The 20627-nt window shown below is 62.3% G+C and overlaps 2 protein-coding genes across 8 annotated transcripts; one reads left to right on the forward strand and one right to left on the reverse strand.

Annotated features, from left to right (window-relative positions):
* The first annotated feature begins 89 nt into the window (after positions 1 to 89).
* On the forward strand, positions 90 to 8490 carry PIP4P1 (phosphatidylinositol-4,5-bisphosphate 4-phosphatase 1). 3 transcript variants are annotated; one of them, XR_012635460.1, is made up of 8 exons: positions 90 to 181; positions 866 to 1050; positions 1908 to 2014; positions 3522 to 3627; positions 4486 to 4538; positions 4637 to 4727; positions 6911 to 7270; positions 7329 to 8490. XR_012635460.1 is itself a non-coding variant. In XM_074931045.1 (7 exons), the coding sequence occupies exons 1-7, from the start codon at positions 103 to 105 to the stop codon at positions 7052 to 7054; spliced, it is 765 nt and encodes a 254-aa protein (XP_074787146.1). In that variant the 5' UTR covers positions 90 to 102; the 3' UTR covers positions 7055 to 8490. The 3 variants fall into 3 exon arrangements, 2 of the variants coding, with proteins under 2 accessions (XP_074787146.1, XP_074787147.1); XM_074931045.1 differs by having other exon boundaries at positions 6911 to 8490; XM_074931046.1 differs by having other exon boundaries at positions 103 to 151; positions 6911 to 8490.
* Positions 8491 to 10305: 1815 nt separating this feature from the next.
* Positions 10306 to 20599, reverse strand: APEX1 (apurinic/apyrimidinic endodeoxyribonuclease 1). Of its 5 annotated transcripts, none has more exons than XR_012635461.1 (6): positions 20494 to 20599; positions 19609 to 19776; positions 18124 to 18284; positions 15742 to 15934; positions 12438 to 13108; positions 10306 to 12065 (listed from the first exon to the last, which is right to left on the reverse strand). XR_012635461.1 is itself a non-coding variant. In XM_074931047.1 (5 exons), exons 2-5 carry the CDS (start codon positions 19658 to 19660, stop codon positions 12594 to 12596), a joined length of 921 nt encoding a protein of 306 aa, XP_074787148.1. In that variant the 5' UTR covers positions 19661 to 19776; positions 20494 to 20599; the 3' UTR covers positions 10306 to 12593. The 5 variants fall into 5 exon arrangements, 2 of the variants coding, with proteins under 2 accessions (XP_074787148.1, XP_074787150.1); XR_012635462.1 differs by having other exon boundaries at positions 10306 to 11972; positions 12252 to 13108; XR_012635463.1 differs by having other exon boundaries at positions 10306 to 11507; positions 11787 to 13108.
* Between the last annotated feature and the right edge of the window lie 28 nt (positions 20600 to 20627).

Consider the following 20627-nt stretch of genomic DNA (forward strand, 5'->3'; position numbering starts at 1 on the left):
AAGGGAGCGAAGGGCGGTCGCCGGGCGGTGGCGAGGGGAGGGGCGGGGTCACGTGAGGCGGGCGGGCCAATGGGAGGGCGGGGGGCGTGTCGGCGCGGTGTCATGGCGGACGGGGAGCGCTCGCCGCTGCTGCCGGTGGAGGCGGGGCCGGGCCCCGGAGCGGGGGGAGCGGCGGGGGGGGGTGAGTGAGGGGCGGGGCCTGAGCGGCGGTGGGAGGGGCTTAAAGGGCGACTGGGCGGGGCTGGAGAGGGAAGGGGCGTGGCTTCAGGGGTGAGGGGCGGAGCTTGAGGGTGGGGAGGAGCTCGGGGAAGGGGCGTGGCTTGAGGGGGGCGGGGCGGGGCCCCGGGAAAGGGGCGTGGCTTAAGGGGAGATGGGTGGGGCTTGAGGGGTGGGCGTGGCTTTGGGGGAAGGGGTGTGGCTTAAGGGCTGTGGGGCGGGGCTTGATGGGTGGGAGGGGCTCGGAGGGGTGAGTGGGCGGGGCTTGGAGGCTGTTTGGGCGTGGCCTGAGGGTGGGAGGGGCTTGTGGGTGTGTGGGAGGGGCTTGCCCGGTGAGGGGCGGGGCTTGAAAGTGGGAGTGGCTCTGGGGGTGAGGGGCAGGGCTTATGAGGGGGTGGGGCTTGGGGCCCGTTCGGGCGTGGTCTAATGGTGGGCGGGGCTTGTGGGGAGGTGGGGCAGGGCCTGGGGCGTGGGAGGGGCTTAAAGGGTGAGGGGGCGGGGCTTGCTGGGGCGGAGAGGGGCTCTGCGGGGAAGGGGCGGAGCTTGTGGAATATTGAGGCCCTGTCCTAAGGGTGGGCGTGGCTTTGTGGGGAGGGGCGTGGTCTCACTCCCCTGCTCCGCCCTCCCCCCGTATCCGTCTCCTTGCCAGGGACCACAGGGGCGGGGCCAGCGGCTGTGTTACCGGGCGAGGCCCCGCCCCCTTACTCGCCATTGGGCAGCCCGGAGGGAGGGGCGGGGCCGGCCGTCACCTGTCGCGTCTGCCAGCGGCCAATCAGCGTCGAGGGCAAAACCCACCAGCACGTGGTCAAGTGCGGGGGATGCGGGGAGGCCACGGTGAGGGGGCGGGGCTTGGGTGGTGGGCGGGGCTTGCAGGCATGGGCCGAGGGCTAAGGGCGTGGCTTGAGGTGTAGGGGCGGGGCTTAGAGGGGGCGTGGGCTGGTGGGTGGGGCTTGGGGGCAAAAGGCCTGAGGGGTGGGAATGGAGGGGGCGTGGCCTAAGGGAGCGTGGGGCGGGGCTTGGGGTGAGGGGAGGGGGCGTGGCCTCGGAGAGGAGATGGGTGGGGCTTGATGGGGCGGGTCTCAAAGGGGGTGGTGCTTAGGGGGCGTGGCCTAAGGGGGGGCCTCCGCTTGAGGAGCACGGGGAGGGGCTTAAAGGGGCGGAGCTTAAAGGGGTGGGAGTCGTGTGTGTGGCTTGGGGGCGTGGCCTGAGGGTGGGGGCGTGGCCCGAGGGGCGTATGGATGGGGCGTGGGGTACGCAGGGGGCTGTGGGCGGGGCTTAGAGGGAGGGGGACGGTGGGTGGGATTTGGGGGTGTGGCCTCAAGGGCGTGGGGGCGTGGCTTGTTTGGCAGGGTGGAGGGGGCGTGGCCTGTAGGGGTGGGGCTTAGAGACTAGGTGGCTGGGGAGGGCGTTGAGGGGCGGAGCTTAAAGACTTAGGGGGCGTGGCCTGGGCTGTCATGGAGGGGGCGGGGCCTGGGCGCGTGTTTGAGGGGGCGTGGCCTAAGGGGGTGTATGGGCGTGGCTTAGGGAGGGGGTTGAGAGGGGGCGGGACTTGCGGGGGGGGGGATGACGACGCGCAGGGCCTAAAGGAGGCGGAGCTTAAAGCGGGTGGGGCTTTGGGGATGGTGGGGTGGTGGGCGGGGTTTGTGGCCACAAGCCCCGCCCCTCGTCCCACCCACCCACCCCCCCGGCAGCCAATCCGCACGGCCCCCGGCGGGAAGAAGTACGTGCGGTGCCCCTGCAACTGCCTCCTGGTCTGCAAGGCCTCGTCCCAGCGCATCGCCTGCCCCCGGCCGTACTGGTCAGACTGGGAGGCACTGGGAGGGGTCTGGGAGCACTGGGAGGGACTGGGGAGGGGACTGGGAGGGGTTATTGGGCACTGGGAGGGAACTGGGAGGGGGTATTGGGCACTGGGAGGGCACTGGGAGGGGTTATTGGGCGCTGGGAGGGAACTGGGAGGGGGTATTGGGCACTGGGAGGGAACTGGGAGGGGTTATTGGGCGCTGGGAGGGAACTGGGAGGGGTTATTGGGCACTGGGAGGGAACTGGGAGGGGTTATTGGGCACTGGGAGGGAACTGGGAGGGGTTATTGGGCGCTGGGAGGGGACTGGGAGGGGTTATTGGGCACTGGGAGGGCACTGGGAGGGGGTATTGGGCACTGGGAGGGGACTGGGAGGGGTTATTGGGCACTGGGAGGGAACTGGGAGGGGTTATTGGGCGCTGGGAGGGGACTGGGAGGGGTTATTGGGCACTGGGAGGGAACTGGGAGGGGTTATTGGGCACTGGGAGGGAACTGGGAGGGGGTATTGGGCACTGGGAGGGAACTGGGAGGGGGTATTGGGCACTGGGAGGGGACTGGGAGGGGTTATTGGGCACTGGGAGGGAACTGGGAGGGGTTATTGGGCGCTGGGAGGGAACTGGGAGGGGTTATTGGGCACTGGGAGGGAACTGGGAGGGGTTATTGGGCGCTGGGAGGGAACTGGGAGGGGTTATTGGGCGCTGGGAGGGGACTGGGAGGGGGTATTGGGCACTGGGAGGGGACTGGGAGGGGTTATTGGGCACTGGGAGGGAACTGGGAGGGGTTATTGGGCACTAGGAGGGACTGGGAGAATACTGGCACGTACTGGGAGGGTGTTGGGAGGGAACTGGGAGGGGTTACTGGGTATGGGCATGTACTGGGAGGACACTGGGATGTATTGGGAGGAGTTATTGGGCACTGGGAGGGGCTACTGGGGCACTGGGAGGGACTTGGAGGGTACTGGGTTGTGCTGGAAGGGAACTGGAAGGGAACTGGGACGGGTTATTGGCTGCTGAGAGGGACTGGGAGGACACTGGGGTGTACTGGAATGGCACTGGGAGGGAACTGGGAGGTATTATCGGGCACTGGGAGGGGTTTTGGGGTACTGGGATGTACTGGGAGGGAAGTGGGAGGGGTTATTGGGGCGCTGGCATATACTGGGAGGGAACTGGGATCTATTGGGAGGGGTTGTTGGGCACTGGGAGGGACTGGGAGCATGTTGAGGTGTACTGGGAGGGCACTGGGATGCATTGGGAGGGGTTATTGGGCATTGGGCTGTACTGGGAAGGACGTGGGTGACACTGGGAGGGGTTATTGGATAACTGGGATATACTGGGATGTACTGGGAAAAACTTCACACCATTCAAGAGACGACTGGGAAGCTCTGGGGGGGAGCACTGGTTTATACTGGCCCGTACGTGTGTGTGTTACTGGGAGGAGGCGGAGCCCCAGCCCCGGGGCTCCCCCTCCTCCCCCCTCCCCTTTCCCAGTATAACCCAGTTCCTCCCAGTAAGCGAATCATCAACCTGGGCCCCGTCCAGGCGGGAGCCCCCAGCCCCGACCCCCCCCCCGGCGGCGTCCGGGTGCTCTGCGCCCACTGCGGGGGCCCCTTCCTGGTAGGACACGCCCCCCGAGAAAGCCCCGCCCCCTTTGGGACAAGCCACACCCCCTCGGGAACAAGCCACGCCCCTTTAGGCCAAGACACGCCCCCTCCCAGTCTGTCACTGCCCCTTAATCTGAGCCCTAGAGAGGGGAGGCCCTGCCCCTTTAAGAGAAGCCACGCCCATGAGATGAGCCCCGCCCACATTAGGAGAAGCCACGCCCCCTCGGGGGCGAGTCACACCCCTTTAGGCCAAGCCACGCCCCCTACCCGGGTGTCACCGCCCCTTAATTTGCGCCTCAGAGATCCCAGGCCCTGTCCCTTTAAGAGAAGCCACGCCCCCAACATAGGCCCCGCCCCATTGGGGACAAGCCCCGCCCACTCTGGGACAAGCCACGCCCCTCCCTGGGTGTCACTTCACCATAATTTGTGCCCTGGGGGAGGGGGAGGCCCCACCCCTTTAAGAGAAGCCCCGCCCTCGATTTAAGCCCCGCCCACTTCGGGCCAAGCCACGTCCCATTTGGGCCAAGCCACGCCCCTTTACTCCAAGCCACGCCCCCCCGCGCAAAGCCCCGCCCCTTCCTTTTGCATCATTGCGCCTTTAAACCCCATAGGGGAAGGCCCCGCCCCCTTTACGACAAGGCTCCGCCCCCTAGTTAAGCCACACCCTCTTAGGGCCAAGCCACACCCCTTTTACTCAAGCCCCGCCCCATCGCTGAGGCCACGCCCCCTCCATCACCACACCCCCCCCCCCCAATCCCATCTGAAGCCCCTAAATATAGGCCGGGGGGGGCGTGGCTTAGCAGAGAGGGGGCGTGGCCAACGGGCGGCTGAGCCCACGCCTCTTCTGTGACCACGCCCCCTTTCCCCGCAGTGGGCGGAGCTTCCCGACCGCACCCTGGCCCGCTGCCCCCACTGCCGCAAGGTGTAAGTGGCCCCGCCCCTTTAATTCTGTCCCGCTTTTAGCCCCGCCCCCCTTTGCGGCGCTAAGCCCCGCCCACTTCCGGGTTCCCGCTCTTTTCCAGCTCCGCCATTGGCCGCCGGTTTCCACGGCGACGCTGCCTCTGCTGCCTCCTGCTGGCGCTGCTGATGGCCGGGGCGGCCGCCGGGCTGGCGGTGAGGGGCGGGGCTTCCGGCTGGGGGGCGGGGCTTCCTGCCGGGGGGAGGGAGTGGGCGGGGCTTGGGGGCAGACTAAAGGGGGTGGGGGGTAAGGGGGCGGCACTGGGAGGGACTGGGGTGGTACTGGGCTGTGCTGGGAGGCACTGGGAGGTTACTGGGATGTACTGGGAGGTTACTGGGGTGTACTGGGAGGCACTGGGAGGTTACTGGGGTGTACTGGGAGGTTACTGGGGTGTACTGGGAGGTTACTGGGGTGTACTGGGAGGCACTGGGAGGTTACTGGGATGTACTGGGAGGTTACTGGGGTGTACTGGGGTGTACTGGGAGGTTACTGGGGTGTACTGGGAGGTTACTGGGGTGTACTGGGAGGCACTGGGAGGTTACTGGGAGGCACTGGGATGTACTGGGAGGCACTGGGAGGTTACTGGCATGTACTGGGAGGTTACTGGGATGTACTGGGAGGCACTGGGAGGTTATTGGGATGTACTGGGAGGTTACTGGGGTGTACTGGGATGTACTGGGAGGTTACTGGCATGTACTGGGAGGCACTGGGAGGTTACTGGGATGTACTGGGAGGTTACTGGGATGTACTGGGAGGCACTGGGAGGTTACTGGCATGTACTGGGAGGTTACTGGGATGTACTGGGAGGCACTGGGAGGTTACTGGCATGTACTGGGAGGTTACTGGGATGTACTGGGAGGCACTGGGAGGTTACTGGGAGGCACTGAGGTGTTACTGCGCTGTACTGGGAGGTACTGGGACACACTAGGAGCTTACTGGGCTGTACTGGGAGGCACTGGGAGGTTACTGGCAAGCACTGGGATGTACTGGGAGGCACTGGGAGGTTACTGGGATGTACTGGGAGGTTACTGGGATGTACTGGGAGGCACTGGAGGGTTACTGGGATGTACTGGGAGATTACTGGGATGTACTGGGAGGCACTGGGAGGTTACTGGGCTGTACTGGGAGGCACTGGGAGGTTACTGGCATGTACTGGGAGGTTACTGGGATGTACTGGGAGGCACTGGGAGGTTACTGGGAGGCACTGAGGTGTTACTGGGCTGTACTGGGAGGCACTGGGAGGTTACTGGGATGTACTGGGAGGCACTGGGAGGTTACTGGGATGTACTGGGAGGTTAGTGGGATTTACTGGGAGGCACTAGAGTGTTGCTGGGCTGTACTGGGAGGCACTGGGAGGTTACTGGGCTTTCTTGGGAGGCAATGGGAGGTTACTGGGAGGCACTGGGGTGGTACTGGGAGGCACTGGGGTGTTACTGGGCTGTACTGGGAGGTTACTGGGAGGTACTGGGACGCACTAGGAGGTTATTGGGAGGCACTAGGAGTTTACTGGGCTGTACTGGGAGGCACTGGGAGGTTACTGGCAAACACTGGGCTGTACTGGGAGGCACTGGGGTGTTACTGGGCTGTACTGGGAGACGCTGGGAGGTACTGGGAGGCACTGGGAGGTTACTGGGGAGCACTGGGGTGTTACTGGGCTGTACTGGGAGACACTGGGAGGTTACTGGGAGGCACTGGGAGGTTACTGGGCTGTACTGGGAGGCACTGGGAGGTTACTGGGAGGCACTGGGGTGTTACTGGGCTGTACTGGGAGACACTGGGAGGTACTGGGAGACACTGGGAGGTACTGGGAGGTTACTGGGGAGCACTGGGGTGTTACTGGGCTGTACTGGGAGGCACTGGGAGGTTACTGGGAGGCACCGGGGTGTTACTGGGCTGTACTGGGAGACACTGGGAGGTACTGGGAGGCACTGGGAGGTTACTGGGGAGCACTGGGGTGTTACTGGGCTGTACTGGGAGACACTGGGAGGTACTGGGAGACACTGGGAGGTACTGGGAGGTTACTGGGGAGCACTGGGGTGTTACTGGGCTGTACTGGGAGGTTACTGGGAGGTACTGGGACGCACTAGGAGGTTATTGGGAGGCACTAGGAGTTTACTGGGCTGTACTGGGAGGCACTGGGAGGTTACTGGGAGGCACTGGGGTGTTACTGGGCTGTACTGGGAGACACTGGGAGGTTACTGGGAGGCACTGGGGTGTTACTGGGCTGTACTGGGAGGCACTGGGATGTACTGGGAGGTACTGGGAGGTTACTGGGCTGTACTGGGAGGCACTGGGCGGTGACTGGTCCGGACTGGTGTGCCCTGGGTCCCTCCCCCAGGTGGGCACGTGGGGCCCCGCCCGGCGGTTCCGGCCCCTCCACGCGGGGTGGGCGCTGCTGGGGGCGGGGGCGGGGGCGTGTCTGCTCCGAGCGGCCTATTGGGGCTGCGTGCGGGTCAGCCGGCCCCTCCCCCCCCGCGCCTGAGCGCCCCGCCCCGGCCACGCCCACAACATGGCGGAGCACGGGAGAGAGAGACACGCCCGGGACACGCTTCCGTCACGTGACGCGGCTGGGAAACGCTTGGGTCATGTGATACGGCCGGGACACGCTTAGGTCATGTGACGCATCTGGGACACGCTTCCGTCATGGGACACGCCTGGGACATGCTTGGGTCATGTGACGTGGCTGGGACACGCTTAGGTCATGTGACGTGCCTGGGACGTGCTTCTGTCACGTTACGTGGCTGGGACACGCTTAGGTCATGTGATGCATCTGGGACACGCTTCCATCATGAGACACGCCTGGGACATGCTTGAGTCATGTGACACAGCCGGGACATGCTGCCATCATGTGACACAGCTGGGACATGCTTAGGTCATGTGACATGCCTGGGATATGCTTCTGTCATGTTACGTGGCTGGGACACGCTTGGGTCATGTGATGCATCTGGGACACGCTTCCGTCATGAGACACGCCTGGGACATGCTTGAGTCATGTGACACAGCCGGGACATGCTTCCATCATGGGACACGTGTGGGACATGCTTGGGTCATGTGACATGGCTGGGACACGCTTAGTTCATGTGACGTGCCTGGGACATACTTCTGTCACATGGCTGGGACGTGCTGGGTCATGTGACATGCCTGGGACACGCTTCCATCACATGATGCAGCTAAACATGCTTGGGTCATGTAACATTGCTGGGACATGTTTAGCCATGTGACACGTCTGGGACATGCCTGCATCATGTGACACGCCTGGGACATGCTTCCAACATGTGGCCCAGCTAGGACACGCTTGGGTCATGTGACACAGCTTGGACACGCGTGAATCATGTGACATGTCTGGGTCATGCTTCAGTCACGTGACACGGCTGGAACACGCTTGGGTCATGTGACATGGCTGGAACACGCTTGGGTCATGTGACATGGCTGGGACACGGCTGCATCATGGCACATGCCTTGCACATGCTTCCATCACGTGACATGGTTCGGACACGCTTGGGTCACAGGAGACAGCTGGGACATGCCTGCGTCATGTGACATGCCTGCGACATGCTTCCATCATGGGTCACAGCTGAGACACCCTTGGGTCACGTGACACGGCCGGGACATGCTTCCATCACGTGACGTGGCTGCAACATGCTTGGGTCATGTGACACGGCTGGAACATGTGACATGGCTGGGACATGCTTGGATCATGTGACACCCAGGACACGCTTGGGTCATGTGACACACCCAGGACACGCTCGGGTCACGTGACACGGCTGGAACACGCTTAGGTCATGTGACCCACCTGGGACACGTGTGAATCATGTGACATGCCTGGGTCATGTGACACACCCAGGACACGCTTAGGTCACGTGACCCGCCTGGAACACGCGTGGATCATGTGACACACCCGGGACACGCCCGGGTCACGTGACCCGCGAGGACACGCCCCAACACGCTTGTGACACGCCAAGGCCGCGCGCGGCGGCCATCTTGGATGGAACCTTCGGCGCGGCGGCCATCTTGGACCGACTCCTTCCCGCCTGGCGGCCATCTTGGGCGGAGCCTTCCACCACGGCGGCCATCTTGGATTGGCTCACCGGCCTGGCAGCCATCTTGGATTGAGTCACCAGGGTGGCGGCCATCTTGGATGAATCCTTCCGTCGTGGCAGCCATCTTGAATCCGCTCTTTCTCGCCTGGCAGCCATCTTGGATTGACCCACCGTGCTGGCAGCCATCTTGAATCTGCTCTTTTTCGCCTGGCAGCCATCTTGGATTGACCCACCGTGCTGGCAGCCATCTTGAATCTGCTCTTTCTCGCCTGGCAGCCATCTTGGATTGACCCACCGTGCTGGCAGCCATCTTGAATCCGCTCTTTTTCGCCTGGCAGCCATCTTGGATTGACCCACCGTGCTGGCAGCCATCTTGAATCTGCTCTTTCTCGCCTGGCAGCCATCTTGGATTGACCCACCGTGCTGGCAGCCATCTTGAATCTGCTCTTTCTCGCCTGGCAGCCATCTTGGATTGACCCACCGTGCTGGCAGCCATCTTGAATCCGCTCTTTTTCGCCTGGCAGCCATCTTGGATTGACCCACCGTGCTGGCAGCCATCTTGAATCTGCTCTTTCTCGCCTGGCAGCCATCTTGGATTGACCCACCGTGCTGGCAGCCATCTTGAATCTGCTCTTTCTCGCCTGGCAGCCATCTTGGATTGACTCACCGTGCTGGCAGCCATCTTGAATCTGCTCTTTCTCGCCTGGCAGCCATCTTGGATTGACCCACCGTGCTGGCAGCCATCTTGAATCCGCTCTTTTTCGCCTGGCAGCCATCTTGGATTGACCCACCGTGCTGGCAGCCATCTTGAATCTGCTCTTTCTCGCCTGGCAGCCATCTTGGATTGACCCACCGTGCTGGCAGCCATCTTGAATCTGCTCTTTCTCGCCTGGCAGCCATCTTGGATTGACTCACCGTGCTGGCAGCCATCTTGAATCCGCTCTTTCTCGCCTGGCAGCCATCTTGGATTGACCCACCGTGCTGGCAGCCATCTTGAATCCGCTCTTTCTCGCCTGGCAGCCATCTTGGATTGACCCACCGTGCTGGCAGCCATCTTGAATCCGCTCTTTCTCGCCTGGCAGCCATCTTGGATTGACCCACCGTGCTGGCAGCCATCTTGAATCTGCTCTTTCTCGCCTGGCAGCCATCTTGGATTGACCCACCGTGCTGGCAGCCATCTTGAATCCGCTCTTTTTCGCCTGGCAGCCATCTTGGATTGACTCACCGTGTTGGCAGCCATCTTGAATCCGCTCTTTCTCGCCTGGCAGCCATCTTGGATGGACCCACCGTGCTGGCAGCCATCTTGAATCCGCTCTTTCTCGCCTGGCAGCCATCTTGGATTGACCCACCAAAGTGGCCGCCATCTTGGATCGCCTCCTCCTCCGGCACATCGGCCATCTTGCTCCCCTCCCTCCCCCACGCCGGGAGCTGTCCCCGCCCTCCCCCTTTCCCAGCATGCACCTGGCCCCGCCCACACGCCGAGGGGGCAGCCCCCCCACCCCACCTCCCTTCCCAGCATGCACCTGGCTCAAGGAGGAGGGTGGAGGGAGGGGAGGCCCCCGCTGTACATAGGCCCCTCCCCCTATATAGATCTATTTAATTAACGGCCCCGCCCCCTAAGATTTGGGGGCGGGGCCAAGACTCACGATTCAAGGACAGTTTTTATTGGCCCCTCCCCCGGCGGGGGGGGGCGGGGTAAAAATATATGGGGGGGGGGGGAGGGGAAGGGCGGGGGGATCCCTGAGGGTTACGCCGGGCCCTATGGGGGGCTGGGGGCGGGGCTGGGGGCGTCGGGAGGACCAATGGCGGGACTGGGGACGAGTCTATGGGGCCGGAGGCGGATCTATGGGGCTGGGGGCGGATCTATGGGGGGAATCTATGGGGCTGAGATCTATGGGGCTGGGAGTGGATCTATGGGGCTGGGGGGGGGGATCTATAGGGCCGGGGCCAAATCTATGGGGCTGGGGGGGGCTCTATGGGGCTGGGGGGGGATTTATAGGGCTGGGGCCCTATCTATGGGGCTGGTGAGATCTATGGGGCTGGATCTATGGGGCTGGGGGCAGATCCATGGGGCTGGGGGGGGAACTATGGGGCTGGGGGGGGGATTTATAGGGCTGGGGCCATATCTATGGGGCTGGGGGGGGAATCTATGGGGCTGGGGGCGGATCCGTGGGGCTGGGGGACATCTATGGGGCTGGGGGATGGATTTATAGGGCCGAGGCCAAATCTATGGGGCTGGGGGCGGATCTATGGGGCCGGGGGGTGGATCTATAGGGCCAAGGCCAAATCTATGGGGCTGGGGGGGGATCTATGGGGCTGGGGGGTGGATTTATAGGGCCAGGGACAAGTCTATGGGGCTGGGGGCGGATCTATGGGGCCGGGGGGGACTGTAGGTGCCCCATCAGCTCCGTTGGGGGGGGCCCTATGGAATGTGTGGGGTGAGGCAGGACCCGAGGGGGCGGTTTTGAGGCTAAAAAAGGGTTGATGACGTCACGGCGGTGTCACAGAGCGCGATGACGTCACCGGGAGGGAATCTGGGGGCGTTTTGGGGGGATTTTTGGCCAATTTGGGGTTGACGAGACCACCACGACCCAACAGAGACCACGATGACGTCACCTCAACCCAATTTTGGGGCATTTTGAGGGGATTTTTGGCCAATTTGGGGTTGACGAGACCACCATGACCCAACAGAGACCACGATGACGTCACCTCAACCCAATTTTGGGGCATTTTGAGGGGATTTTTGGCCAATTTGGGGTTGACGAGACCACCACGACCCAACAGAGACCACGATGACGTCACCTCAACCCAATTTTGGGGCATTCTGAGGGGATTTTTGGCCAATTTGGGGTTGACGAGACCACCACGACCCAACAGAGACCACGATGACGTCACCTCAACCCGATTTTGGGGCGTTTTGGGGGGATTTCTGGTAAAATAGGAGTTGATGAGACCATCCTAAGGTCATATTGACCACGATGACGTCACCTCAACCCAATTTTGGGGCATTTTAGGGGGATTTTTGGCCAATTTGGGGTTGATGAGCCCATCTTGACACCATCCAGACCACAATGACATCATCTTGACCAAATTTTGGGGCATTTTGGGGGGATTTTTGGCCAACTAGAGCCTGACGAGACCATTGTGATGCCACATAGACATCGATGACGTCACCTCAACCCAATTTTGGGGCATTCTGAGGGGATTTTTGGCCAATTTGGGGTTGACGAGACCACCACGACCCAACAGAGACCACAATGACGTCACCCCAACCCGATTTTGGGGCATTTTGAGGGGATTTTTGGCCAATTTGGGGTTGACGAGACCACCACGACCCAACAGAGACCACGATGACGTCACCTCAACCCGATTTTGGGGCGTTTTGGGGGGATTTCTGGTAAAATAGGAGTTGATGAGACCATCCTAAGGTCATATTGACCACGATGACGTCACCTCAACCCAATTTTGGGGCATTTTAGGGGGATTTTTGGCCAATTTGGGGTTGATGAGCCCATCTTCACACCATCCAGACCACAATGACATCATCTTGACCAAATTTTGGGGCATTTTGGGGGGATTTTTGGCCCACTAGAGCCTGACGAGACCATCGTGATGCCACATAGACATCAATGACGTCACCTCAACCCAATTTTGGGGCATTTTGAGGGGATTTTTGGCCAATTTGGGGTTGACGAGACCACCACGACCCAACAGAGACCACAATGACGTCACCTCAACCCAATTTTGGGGCATTCTGAGGGGATTTTTGGCCAATTTGGGGTTGACGAGACCACCACGACCCAACAGAGACCACAATGACGTCACCTCAACCCAATTTTGGGGCATTTTGAAGGGATTTTTGGCCCATTAAACCCTATCGAGACCATCCTGACCCCACATATCCCCCCCCTAACCTCCCCCAGACCCAATTTTTGAGGCGTTTTGAGTGGATTTCCGGCTAATTCCGGAGGGGAAAGGGGGCTATAGGGCGAGGTAGAGGGTGATGGGACAGTGGTCGCTGCCCAGCACGCGGGAGCGGATCTTGCTGTCGCACAAGGCCCCTTCCAAACGTCGGGAAATGACGAAATAATCGAGGCGCCAGCCCACGTTACGCTCGCGGGCGCCCCCCAGGTACGTCCAGAAGGTGTAAGCGTGGGGGACGTCGGGGTAAAGATGGCGGAAAGAATCGAGAAAACCCGTTTCCAAGAGGGCCCCGAAGCCTTCGCGCTCTTCCGGGGTGAAACCTGCCGAGCGTCGATTGGCTCGGGGGTGGCGGAGGTCGATCTCGGCGTGGGCAACGTTGAGGTCACCGCAAAGGGCCACGGGTTTCCGGGCGTCCAATCGGGTGAGGAAAGAACGGAAAGCCACGTCCCAACGTTGACGATATTCCAAACGGACCAATCCCCGCCCGGCGTTGGGGACGTAGGCGGCCACCACGAAAAGGGCGGGAAATTCGGCCGTCACTACTCGGCCTTCGCGGTCGTGCTCTTCGTCGCCTTGGCGGGGAGGCGGGAAAAAGGGAGGGTGGGGGGTGAGTGGAAGGGGGACTGGGGGGGACTGGGGGGGTGACTGGGGGGCGATTGGGGGTGATTGGGGGCAATTGGGGGGTGATTGGGGGCAATTGGGGGGAAATTGGGGGTTACCAGGGGCGATTGGGGGGTGACTAGGGGAACTGGGGGGTGACTGGGGCGACTGGGGGGGACTGGGGGGCAACTGGGGGTTGCCAGGGGTGGTTGGGGGGTGATTGGGGGCGATTGGGGGGTGACTGGGGGCAATTGGGGGGAAATTGGGGGTTACCAGGGGCGATTGGGGGGTGACTAGGGGAACTGGGGGGTGACTGGGGCGACTGGGGGGGACTGGGGGGCAACTGGGGGTTGCCAGGGGCGATTGGGGGGTGACTGGGGGCAATTGGGGGGTGACTGGGGGCAATTGGGGGGAAATTGGGGGTTACCAGGGGCGATTGGGGGGTGACTAGGGGAACTGGGGAGGGACTGGGGCGACTGGGGGGGACTGGGGGGCAACTGGGGGTTGCCAGGGGCGATTGGGGGGTGACTGGGGGCAATTGGGGGGTGAATGGGGGTAATTGGGGGGTGACTGAGGGTTACCAGGGGCGATTGGGGGGTGATTGGGGGCGATTGGGGGGTGACTGGGGGCAATTGGGGGGAAATTGGGGGTTACCAGGGGCGATTGGGGGGTGACTAGGGGAACTGGGGGGTGACTGGGGCGACTGGGGGGGACTGGGGGGCAACTGGGGGTTGCCAGGGGCGATTGGGGGGTGACTGGGGGCAATTGGGGGGTGAATGGGGGTAATTGGGGGGTGACTGAGGGTTACCAGGGGCGATTGGGGGGTGATTGGGGGCAATTGGGGGGTGACTGGGGGCAATTGGGGGGAAATTGGGGGTTACCAGGGGCGATTGGGGGGTGACTAGGGGAACTGGGGGGTGACTGGGGCGACTGGGGGGGACTGGGGGGCAACTGGGGGTTGCCAGGGGCGATTGGGGGGTGACTGGGGGCAATTGGGGGGTGACTGAGGTGACTGGGGGTAATTGGGGGGCAACTGGGGACTGGGGGCGACTGGGGGGTGACTGGGGGCAATTGGGGGGCGACTGGGGGCAATTGGGGGGAAATTGGGGGCGACTGGGGGGCGACTGGGGGCAATTAGGGGGTGACTGGGGTAACTGGAGGTGACTGGGGGTAATTGGGGGGCAACTGGGGGTTACCAGGGGCAATTGGGGGGTGACTGGGGGTAATTGGGTGGGACTGGGGGCAATTGGGTGGTGACTAGGGCTACTGGGGGTGACTGGGGCGATTGGGGGGCGACTGAGGGCGACTAGGGGCAATTGGAGGGGTGACTAGGGGGCAATTGGGGGCTACTGGGGGATGAATAGGGGCAATTGGGGGGTGACTGGGAGCAACTGGGGAGGCGATTTAGGGGGTACTGGGGCAATTGGGGGGTGACTGGGGGCGACTGGGGGGCAACTGGGGGGGAACTGGGGGCAGTTGTGGGGCAATTAAGTTAATTAGGGGGCAACTAGGGGGCAATTAAAGTCATTGGAAGGCAACTGGGGGCAACTGGGAGGTAACTGGGGGCTACTGAAGAAAAGTGGGGGGCAAGGGGGGATTTGGGGGTCCCGGGGGGGCACTTTGGGGTCCTGGGGGGGGGGATTTGAGGGTCCCGAGAGGGAATTTTGGGGCAATTTCACCCAATTTTGGGGCCGTTACGAAGGTTCTAGGTCCCTCAAGGAGCAATTTGAAGCCTTGAGAGAACTTGGGGGGCCCAGGGGGGGATTTTGGGGTCCCGTGGGGGGATTTTGGGGGTCCCTGGGGGGTTTTGGGGGTCCCGGGGGGGGGATTTTGGGGTCCCAAAAATCACTTGAGGGTCCTAAAGTGGATTTTTGGGGCAATTTTACCCAATTTTGGGGCCGTTATGAAGGTTCTAGGTCCCTCAAGGAGCAATTTGAAGCCTTGAGAGAACTTGGGGGGCCCGGGGGAGGATTTTGGGGTCCCGGGGGGGGTTTTGGGGGTCCCGGGGGGGGTTTTGGGGTCACCTATGTGTAAGGGGGGGTCCTGAGAGGGAATTTTGGGGCAATTTCACCCAATTTTGGGCCCATTCTAAAGGTTCTAGATCCCTCAAGGAGCAATTTGAAGCCCTGGGAGAACTTGGGGGGCCCGGGGGGGGGATTTTGGGGTCCCGTGGTGGGATTTTGGGGGTCCCTGGGGGGTTTTGGGGGTCCCGGGGGGGGATTTTGGGGTCCCAAGAATCACTTGAGGGTCCTAAAGTGGTTTTTTGGGGCAATTTTGCCAAATTTTGGGGCCGTTACGAAGGTTCTAGGTCCCTCAAGGAGCAATTTGAAGCCCTGGGAGAACTTGGGGGTCCCGGGGGGGGGATTTTGGGGTCCCGTGGGGGGTTTTGGGGGTCCCGGGGCAGATCTGGGGGTCACCTATAGGTAAGGGGGGGTCCTGAGAGGGAATTTTGGGGCAATTTCACCCAATTTTGGGCCCATTCTAAAGGTTCTAGGTCCCTCAAAGAGCAATTTGAAGCCTTGAGAGAACTTGGGGGGCCCGGGGGAGGATTTTGGGGTCCCGGGGGGGGTTTTGGGGGTCCCGGGGGGGGGGGGTCGGTTCTCACCGATGCCGTAGGTGACGCTGAGGGGCTCGTGGCGGGCCAGTAGCCCGACGCCGCTGTAGCCGGGTCGTCCCTCGGGGCTGGCCCAGAACTGGTGGGGGAGGCCGGGGAGGGCCCGAACTTCGGGGGGCACCGCGGGCCCCCCACATTTGGTCTCCTGGAGGCACAAAACGTCGGGGGCCTCTTCCTGCACCCACTGCGAGGGGGGGGGGGGTAAGGACACCCCCCCCCAAAAAAAAAAATAATTATTAAAATAAATAAAAATTAAAAATTATAAAAAAAAAAAATTGGCGACCCAATAACCCGTTTTTAGGCGGTTTGGGGGGTCTAGAACTCAGTTTTGGGGACCCCCCCCCCCCCCAGACCTCTGGGAATTATTTTTGGGGCCCCCCCTTGGGTAAATTTTGGGGGAGTTTTGGGGCCCCCCCCAGACCCCTGGGACGCATTTTGGGGGGATTTTTAGGGTTCTAGATCCAATTTTTGGGGCTCCTAGAACCCATTTTTGGGGGGTTTGGGGACCCAAATGTCATTTTTGGGGGGTCACAAGGTTCCCCCCAAAATCTAAGCCCCATTTTTGAGGAGTTTTGGGCCCCCCCCAGCCCATTTTTGGGGCCCCCCGAGCCAATTTTGGGGCCCCCCCCAGACCCCTGGGACGCATTTTGGGGGGATTTTTAGGGTTCTAGATCCAATTTTTGGGGCCCCCAGAACCCATTTTTGGGGGGTTTTGGGTCCCCAAATGTCATTTTTTGGGGGGTTGAGCCCCCCCCCAACCCCTGCGCCCCATTTTTGGGGGGTTTTGGGTCCCCAAATGCCATTTTTGGGGTTTTTTTTTGGGGCCCCCCCAGATCCCAGGGTCCGATTTTTGGGGAGTTTTGAGCCCCCAGAGTCAATTTTTGGGGCCCCCGGAGCCCATTTTTTGGGGGGTTTGGGGCCCCAAATGTCATTTTTGGGGGGTCACAAGGGTCCCCCCAAAACCTAAGTCCCATTTTTGAGGAGTTTTGGGGCCCCCCCAGCCCATTTTTGGGGCCCCATGAGCCAATTTTGGGGCCCCCCCCAGACCCCTGGGACGCATTTTGGGGGGATTTTTAGGGTTCTAGATCCAATTTTTGGGGCCCCCAGAACCCATTTTTGGGGGGTTTTGGGTCCCCAAATGTCATTTTTTGGGGGGTTGAGCCCCCCCCCAACCCCTGCGCCCCATTTTTGGGGGGTTTTGGGTCCCCAAATGCCATTTTTGGGGTTTTTTTTTGGGGCCCCCCCAGATCCCAGGGTCCGATTTTTGGGGAGTTTTGAGCCCCCAGAGTCAATTTTTGGGGCCCCCGGAGCCCATTTTTTGGGGGGTTTGGGGCCCCAAATGTCATTTTTGGGGGGTCACAAGGGTCCCCCCAAAATCTAAGCCCCATTTTTGAGGAGTTTTGGGGCCCACCCAGCCCATTTTTGGGGCCCCATGAGCCAATTTTGGGGCCCCCCCCAGACCCCTGGGACGCATTTCGGGGGGATTTTTAGGGTTCTAGATCCAATTTTTGGGGCCCCCAGAACCCATTTTTTGGGGGGTTTTGGGGCCCCAAATGTCATTTTTTGGGGGGTTGAGCCCCCCCCCAACCCCTGCGCCCCATTTTTGGGGGGTTTTGGGTCCCCAAATGCCATTTTTGGGGGTTTTTTTTGGGGCCCCCCCAGACCCCTGGGTCCGATTTTTGGGGAGTTTTGAGCCCCCAGAGTTAATTTTTGGGGGTCACGCCCCCCCCCAGGACCCATTTTTGGGGGGTCACAAGGTTCCCCCCAAAACCTAAGCCCCATTTTTGGGGGGATTTAGCACCCCCAGATCCAATTTTGGGGGGGATTTTGCCGTCCCCCCAACCCTTGGGCCTCATTTTTGGGGGGATTTGGGGCCCCCCCAAGCCCATTTTGGGGGGGATTCGGGGCATTTTGGGGTCCCCAGATCTTATTTTTCGGGGCGGTTCTGGGTATTTTGGGGTCCCCCCAATGCCCCAGGCGCCATTTTGGGGTATCCCAGGGCCCCCCCCCCAAAACCTTCCAGCCGCCATTTTGTGGGGGTCACGAACCCCCGGCCGCCATTTTGTAGGGATTACATGCCCCCCCCCTACACCCATTTTGGGTCAATTTTTGAACATTTTGGGGTCCCCAGAGCCCATTTTTGGGGGTTCCAGAGATTTTTTTGGGGTCCCCCGTCCCCCAGCCGCCATTTTGTGCGAGTTACGATCCCCCGGCGGCCATTTTGAGGGATATATTCCACATTCCCCCCCCCCCCCCCCCGATGCTCATTTTGAGCCAATTTTGAGGCCCCCGAGCCCCCGTTTTTGGGGGGATTTTGGGGGTTTTTGGGGGTCCCCAGCCTCGTTTTGGGGGTGCGGGGGGGCCCCCCCTTACCTGTAGCCCCCCTTTGCGCACCCAGGCCCTCAACCCGTCGACGTTCCAGGAGGTGACTTTGAGGGTGAAGCGTTGCCCCCCCGGGGTGACCTCACGGGGGGGGGGATCCTCGTAGGGGGCCCCCGAATCCTCCCGACCCGCCTTGGGGGGACGGCGACCTGCTGGGAAGGGGGACTGGGGGTTACTGGGAGGGACTGGGAGGGACTGGGAAAGGGGTTCACGGTCACTAGGAGGGACTGGGAGGGGGTTGGGGGACACTGGGAGGGGTTTCAGGGGTGTTGGGAGGGACTGGGGGGCACTGGGAGGGGACTAGGAGTGGGGTTGGGGAGACTGGGAGAAACTGGGAGGAACTGGGAGAGGGTTGGGGGGCACTGGGAGGAACTGGGAGGGACTGGGAGGGGGTTGGGGGGCACTGGGAGGGACTGGGAGGGACTGGGAAAGGGGTTCACGGTCACTAGGAGGGACTGGGAGGGGATTTGGGGGGACTGGGAGGGTGTTGGGGGGCACTGGGAGGAACTGGGAGGGACTGGGAGGGGGTTGGGGGGCACTGGGAGGGACTGGGAGGGACTGGGAAAGGGGTTCACGGTCACTAGGAGGGACTGGGAGGGGATTTGGGGGGACTGGGAGGGTGTTGGGGGGCACTGGGAGGAACTGGGAGGGACTGGGAGGAACTGGGAAAGGGGTTCACGGTCACTAGGAGGGACTGGGAGGGGGTTGGGGGACACTGGGAGGGGTTTCAGGGGTGTTGGGAGGGACTGGGGGGCACTGGGAGGGGACTAGGAGTGGGGTTGGGGAGACTGGGAGAAACTGGGAGGGGTTTGGGGGGCACTGGGAGGAACTGGGAGGGGGTTTTGGGGCAGTGGGAGGGACTGGGGGGCACTTGCAGGGCACTGGGGGGGGGGATTCAGGGATGCTGGGAGGGACTGGGAGGGGATTTGGGGGGACTGGGAGGGTGTTGGGGGGCACTGGGAGGAACTGGGAGGGACTGGGAGGGGGTTGGGGGGCACTGGGAGGGGGTTTGGGAGCGCTGGGAGGGACTGGGAGGGGATTTGGGGGGACTGGAACTGGGAGGGACTGGGAGGGGGTTCAGGGGTGCTGGGAGGGACTGGGGGCACTGGGAGGGGGTTTGGGGGCAGTGGGAGGAACTGGGAGGGGGTTTGGGGGAACTGGGAGGGGGTTTGGGGAGACTGGGAGGAACTGGGAGGGGCTTCAAGGTTACTGGGAGAGACTGAGAAGCACCGGGAGGGGACTGGGAGGGGGTTAGGGGGAACTGGGAGGAACTGGGAGGGAACTGGAAGATACTGGGAGAGGATATTGGTGAACTGGGAGGGAACTGGGGGGGTCACTGAGAAGGGCTGGGAGAGTGGTTGGGAGAACTGGGAGGTGACTGGGGGGTACTGGGAGGGGATACAGGGGCACTGGGAAGGGGAGTGGCCAGTACCGGTCCATACTGGTTTATACTGGTCCATACTGGGAGCGACTCACCCTCCTCCCCCGCGTCGCCCTCGGCCGCCTCCTTCTTACTGCGCTTCGGCATCGCCTCAGGCCACGCCCCCTTCGCCTCAGGCCACGCCCACCTGGGCCTCAGGCTCCGCCCCCACAGCCCAGGACACAGGCGTCTGGCCACGCCCCCTCCGGCTCAAGCTCCGCCCCCTGGGAAAGGGAGATTGGCATCAGCGCAAAGTCCCGCCCCCCGCCCCGTCCTCGGAGCCAATCAGCGATCGCGTTGCCCTGGGAACCGGCGCGGCGCCGCGTTTGAATCGGCCAATCACGCGGCGGCGAAGGGGAGCAGCGGCCAATCAGAGCCCGCCGTGGCTACGAGGCGGCCAATCAGCGTCTAAAGGGGCACAAACCAGAGCCAATCAGCGGCCGCGGGGGCCACGAGGCGACCAATCAGCGTCCGCAGGGGACAAAACCGGAGCCAATCAGCGGCCGCCGGAGCCACGAGGCGGCCAATCGGTCTAAAGGGGCCCAAACCGGAGCCAATCAGCGGCCGAGGTGGTTATGAGGCGGCCAATCAGCGTCCGCTGAGGCCCGAACCGGAGCCAATCGGCTTCCGCCGTGACTATGACGCGGCCAATCCGCTCCCCCAGGGACCCAAACCGGAGCCAATCAGCGGCTGCCGTGACCACGAGGCGACCAATCAGCGTCCGCTCAACCCCAAACCGGAGCCAATCAGCGGCCGCCGCGCTCAGAACCGGAGCCAATCAGCGGCCGCGTTGACCACGAGACGCCCAATCCATCACCCGCCCAATCCCAAACCGGAGCCAATCAGCGCTCTCCGTCCTCAGAACCGGGACCAATCAGCGGTGCCTTTTCCACACCACCCCCCCCAACTCCTCCCCGCAGCCAATCAGCGCCCGCCGGTACCTTTAGCCCCGCCCAATCGTCGCTTGCCAATCAGCGGCGGCGGCGGCGGCAGCGCGCGCCGGGGCGGCTCCGCGTGTGTGGTGCGGGGGAGGCGGGACCGGAAGCGGAAGTGACGCTGGGTGGGGGGGGGAAAG

The sequence above is a fragment of the Athene noctua genome, chromosome 38, assembly GCF_965140245.1.
Source record: "Athene noctua chromosome 38, bAthNoc1.hap1.1, whole genome shotgun sequence".
NCBI lineage: Eukaryota > Metazoa > Chordata > Aves > Strigiformes > Strigidae > Athene > Athene noctua.

What these genes read in the sequence shown, in the direction of transcription:
- PIP4P1 (XM_074931045.1), top strand. Translation starts at nt 103, where the DNA reads ATGGCGGACGGGGAGCGCTCGCCGCTGCTGCCGGTGGAGGCGGGGCCG. An exon ending in GCCTGCCCCCGGCCGTACTG is followed by an intron (nt 2,015 to 3,521) that starts GTCAGACTGGGA and finishes AGTTCCTCCCAG; the next exon opens with TAAGCGAATCATCAACCTGG. An exon ending in TGCCCCCACTGCCGCAAGGT is followed by an intron (nt 4,539 to 4,636) that starts GTAAGTGGCCCC and finishes GCTCTTTTCCAG; the next exon opens with CTCCGCCATTGGCCGCCGGT.
- APEX1 (XM_074931047.1), bottom strand. Translation starts at nt 19,660, where the DNA reads ATGCCGAAGCGCAGTAAGAAGGAGGCGGCCGAGGGCGACGCGGGGGAG. An exon ending in GGGCGACGCGGGGGAGGAGG is followed by an intron (nt 18,285 to 19,608) that starts GTGAGTCGCTCC and finishes CCCCCTTCCCAG; the next exon opens with CAGGTCGCCGTCCCCCCAAG. An exon ending in TGCGCAAAGGGGGGCTACAG is followed by an intron (nt 15,935 to 18,123) that starts GTAAGGGGGGGC and finishes CCCCCCTCGCAG; the next exon opens with TGGGTGCAGGAAGAGGCCCC.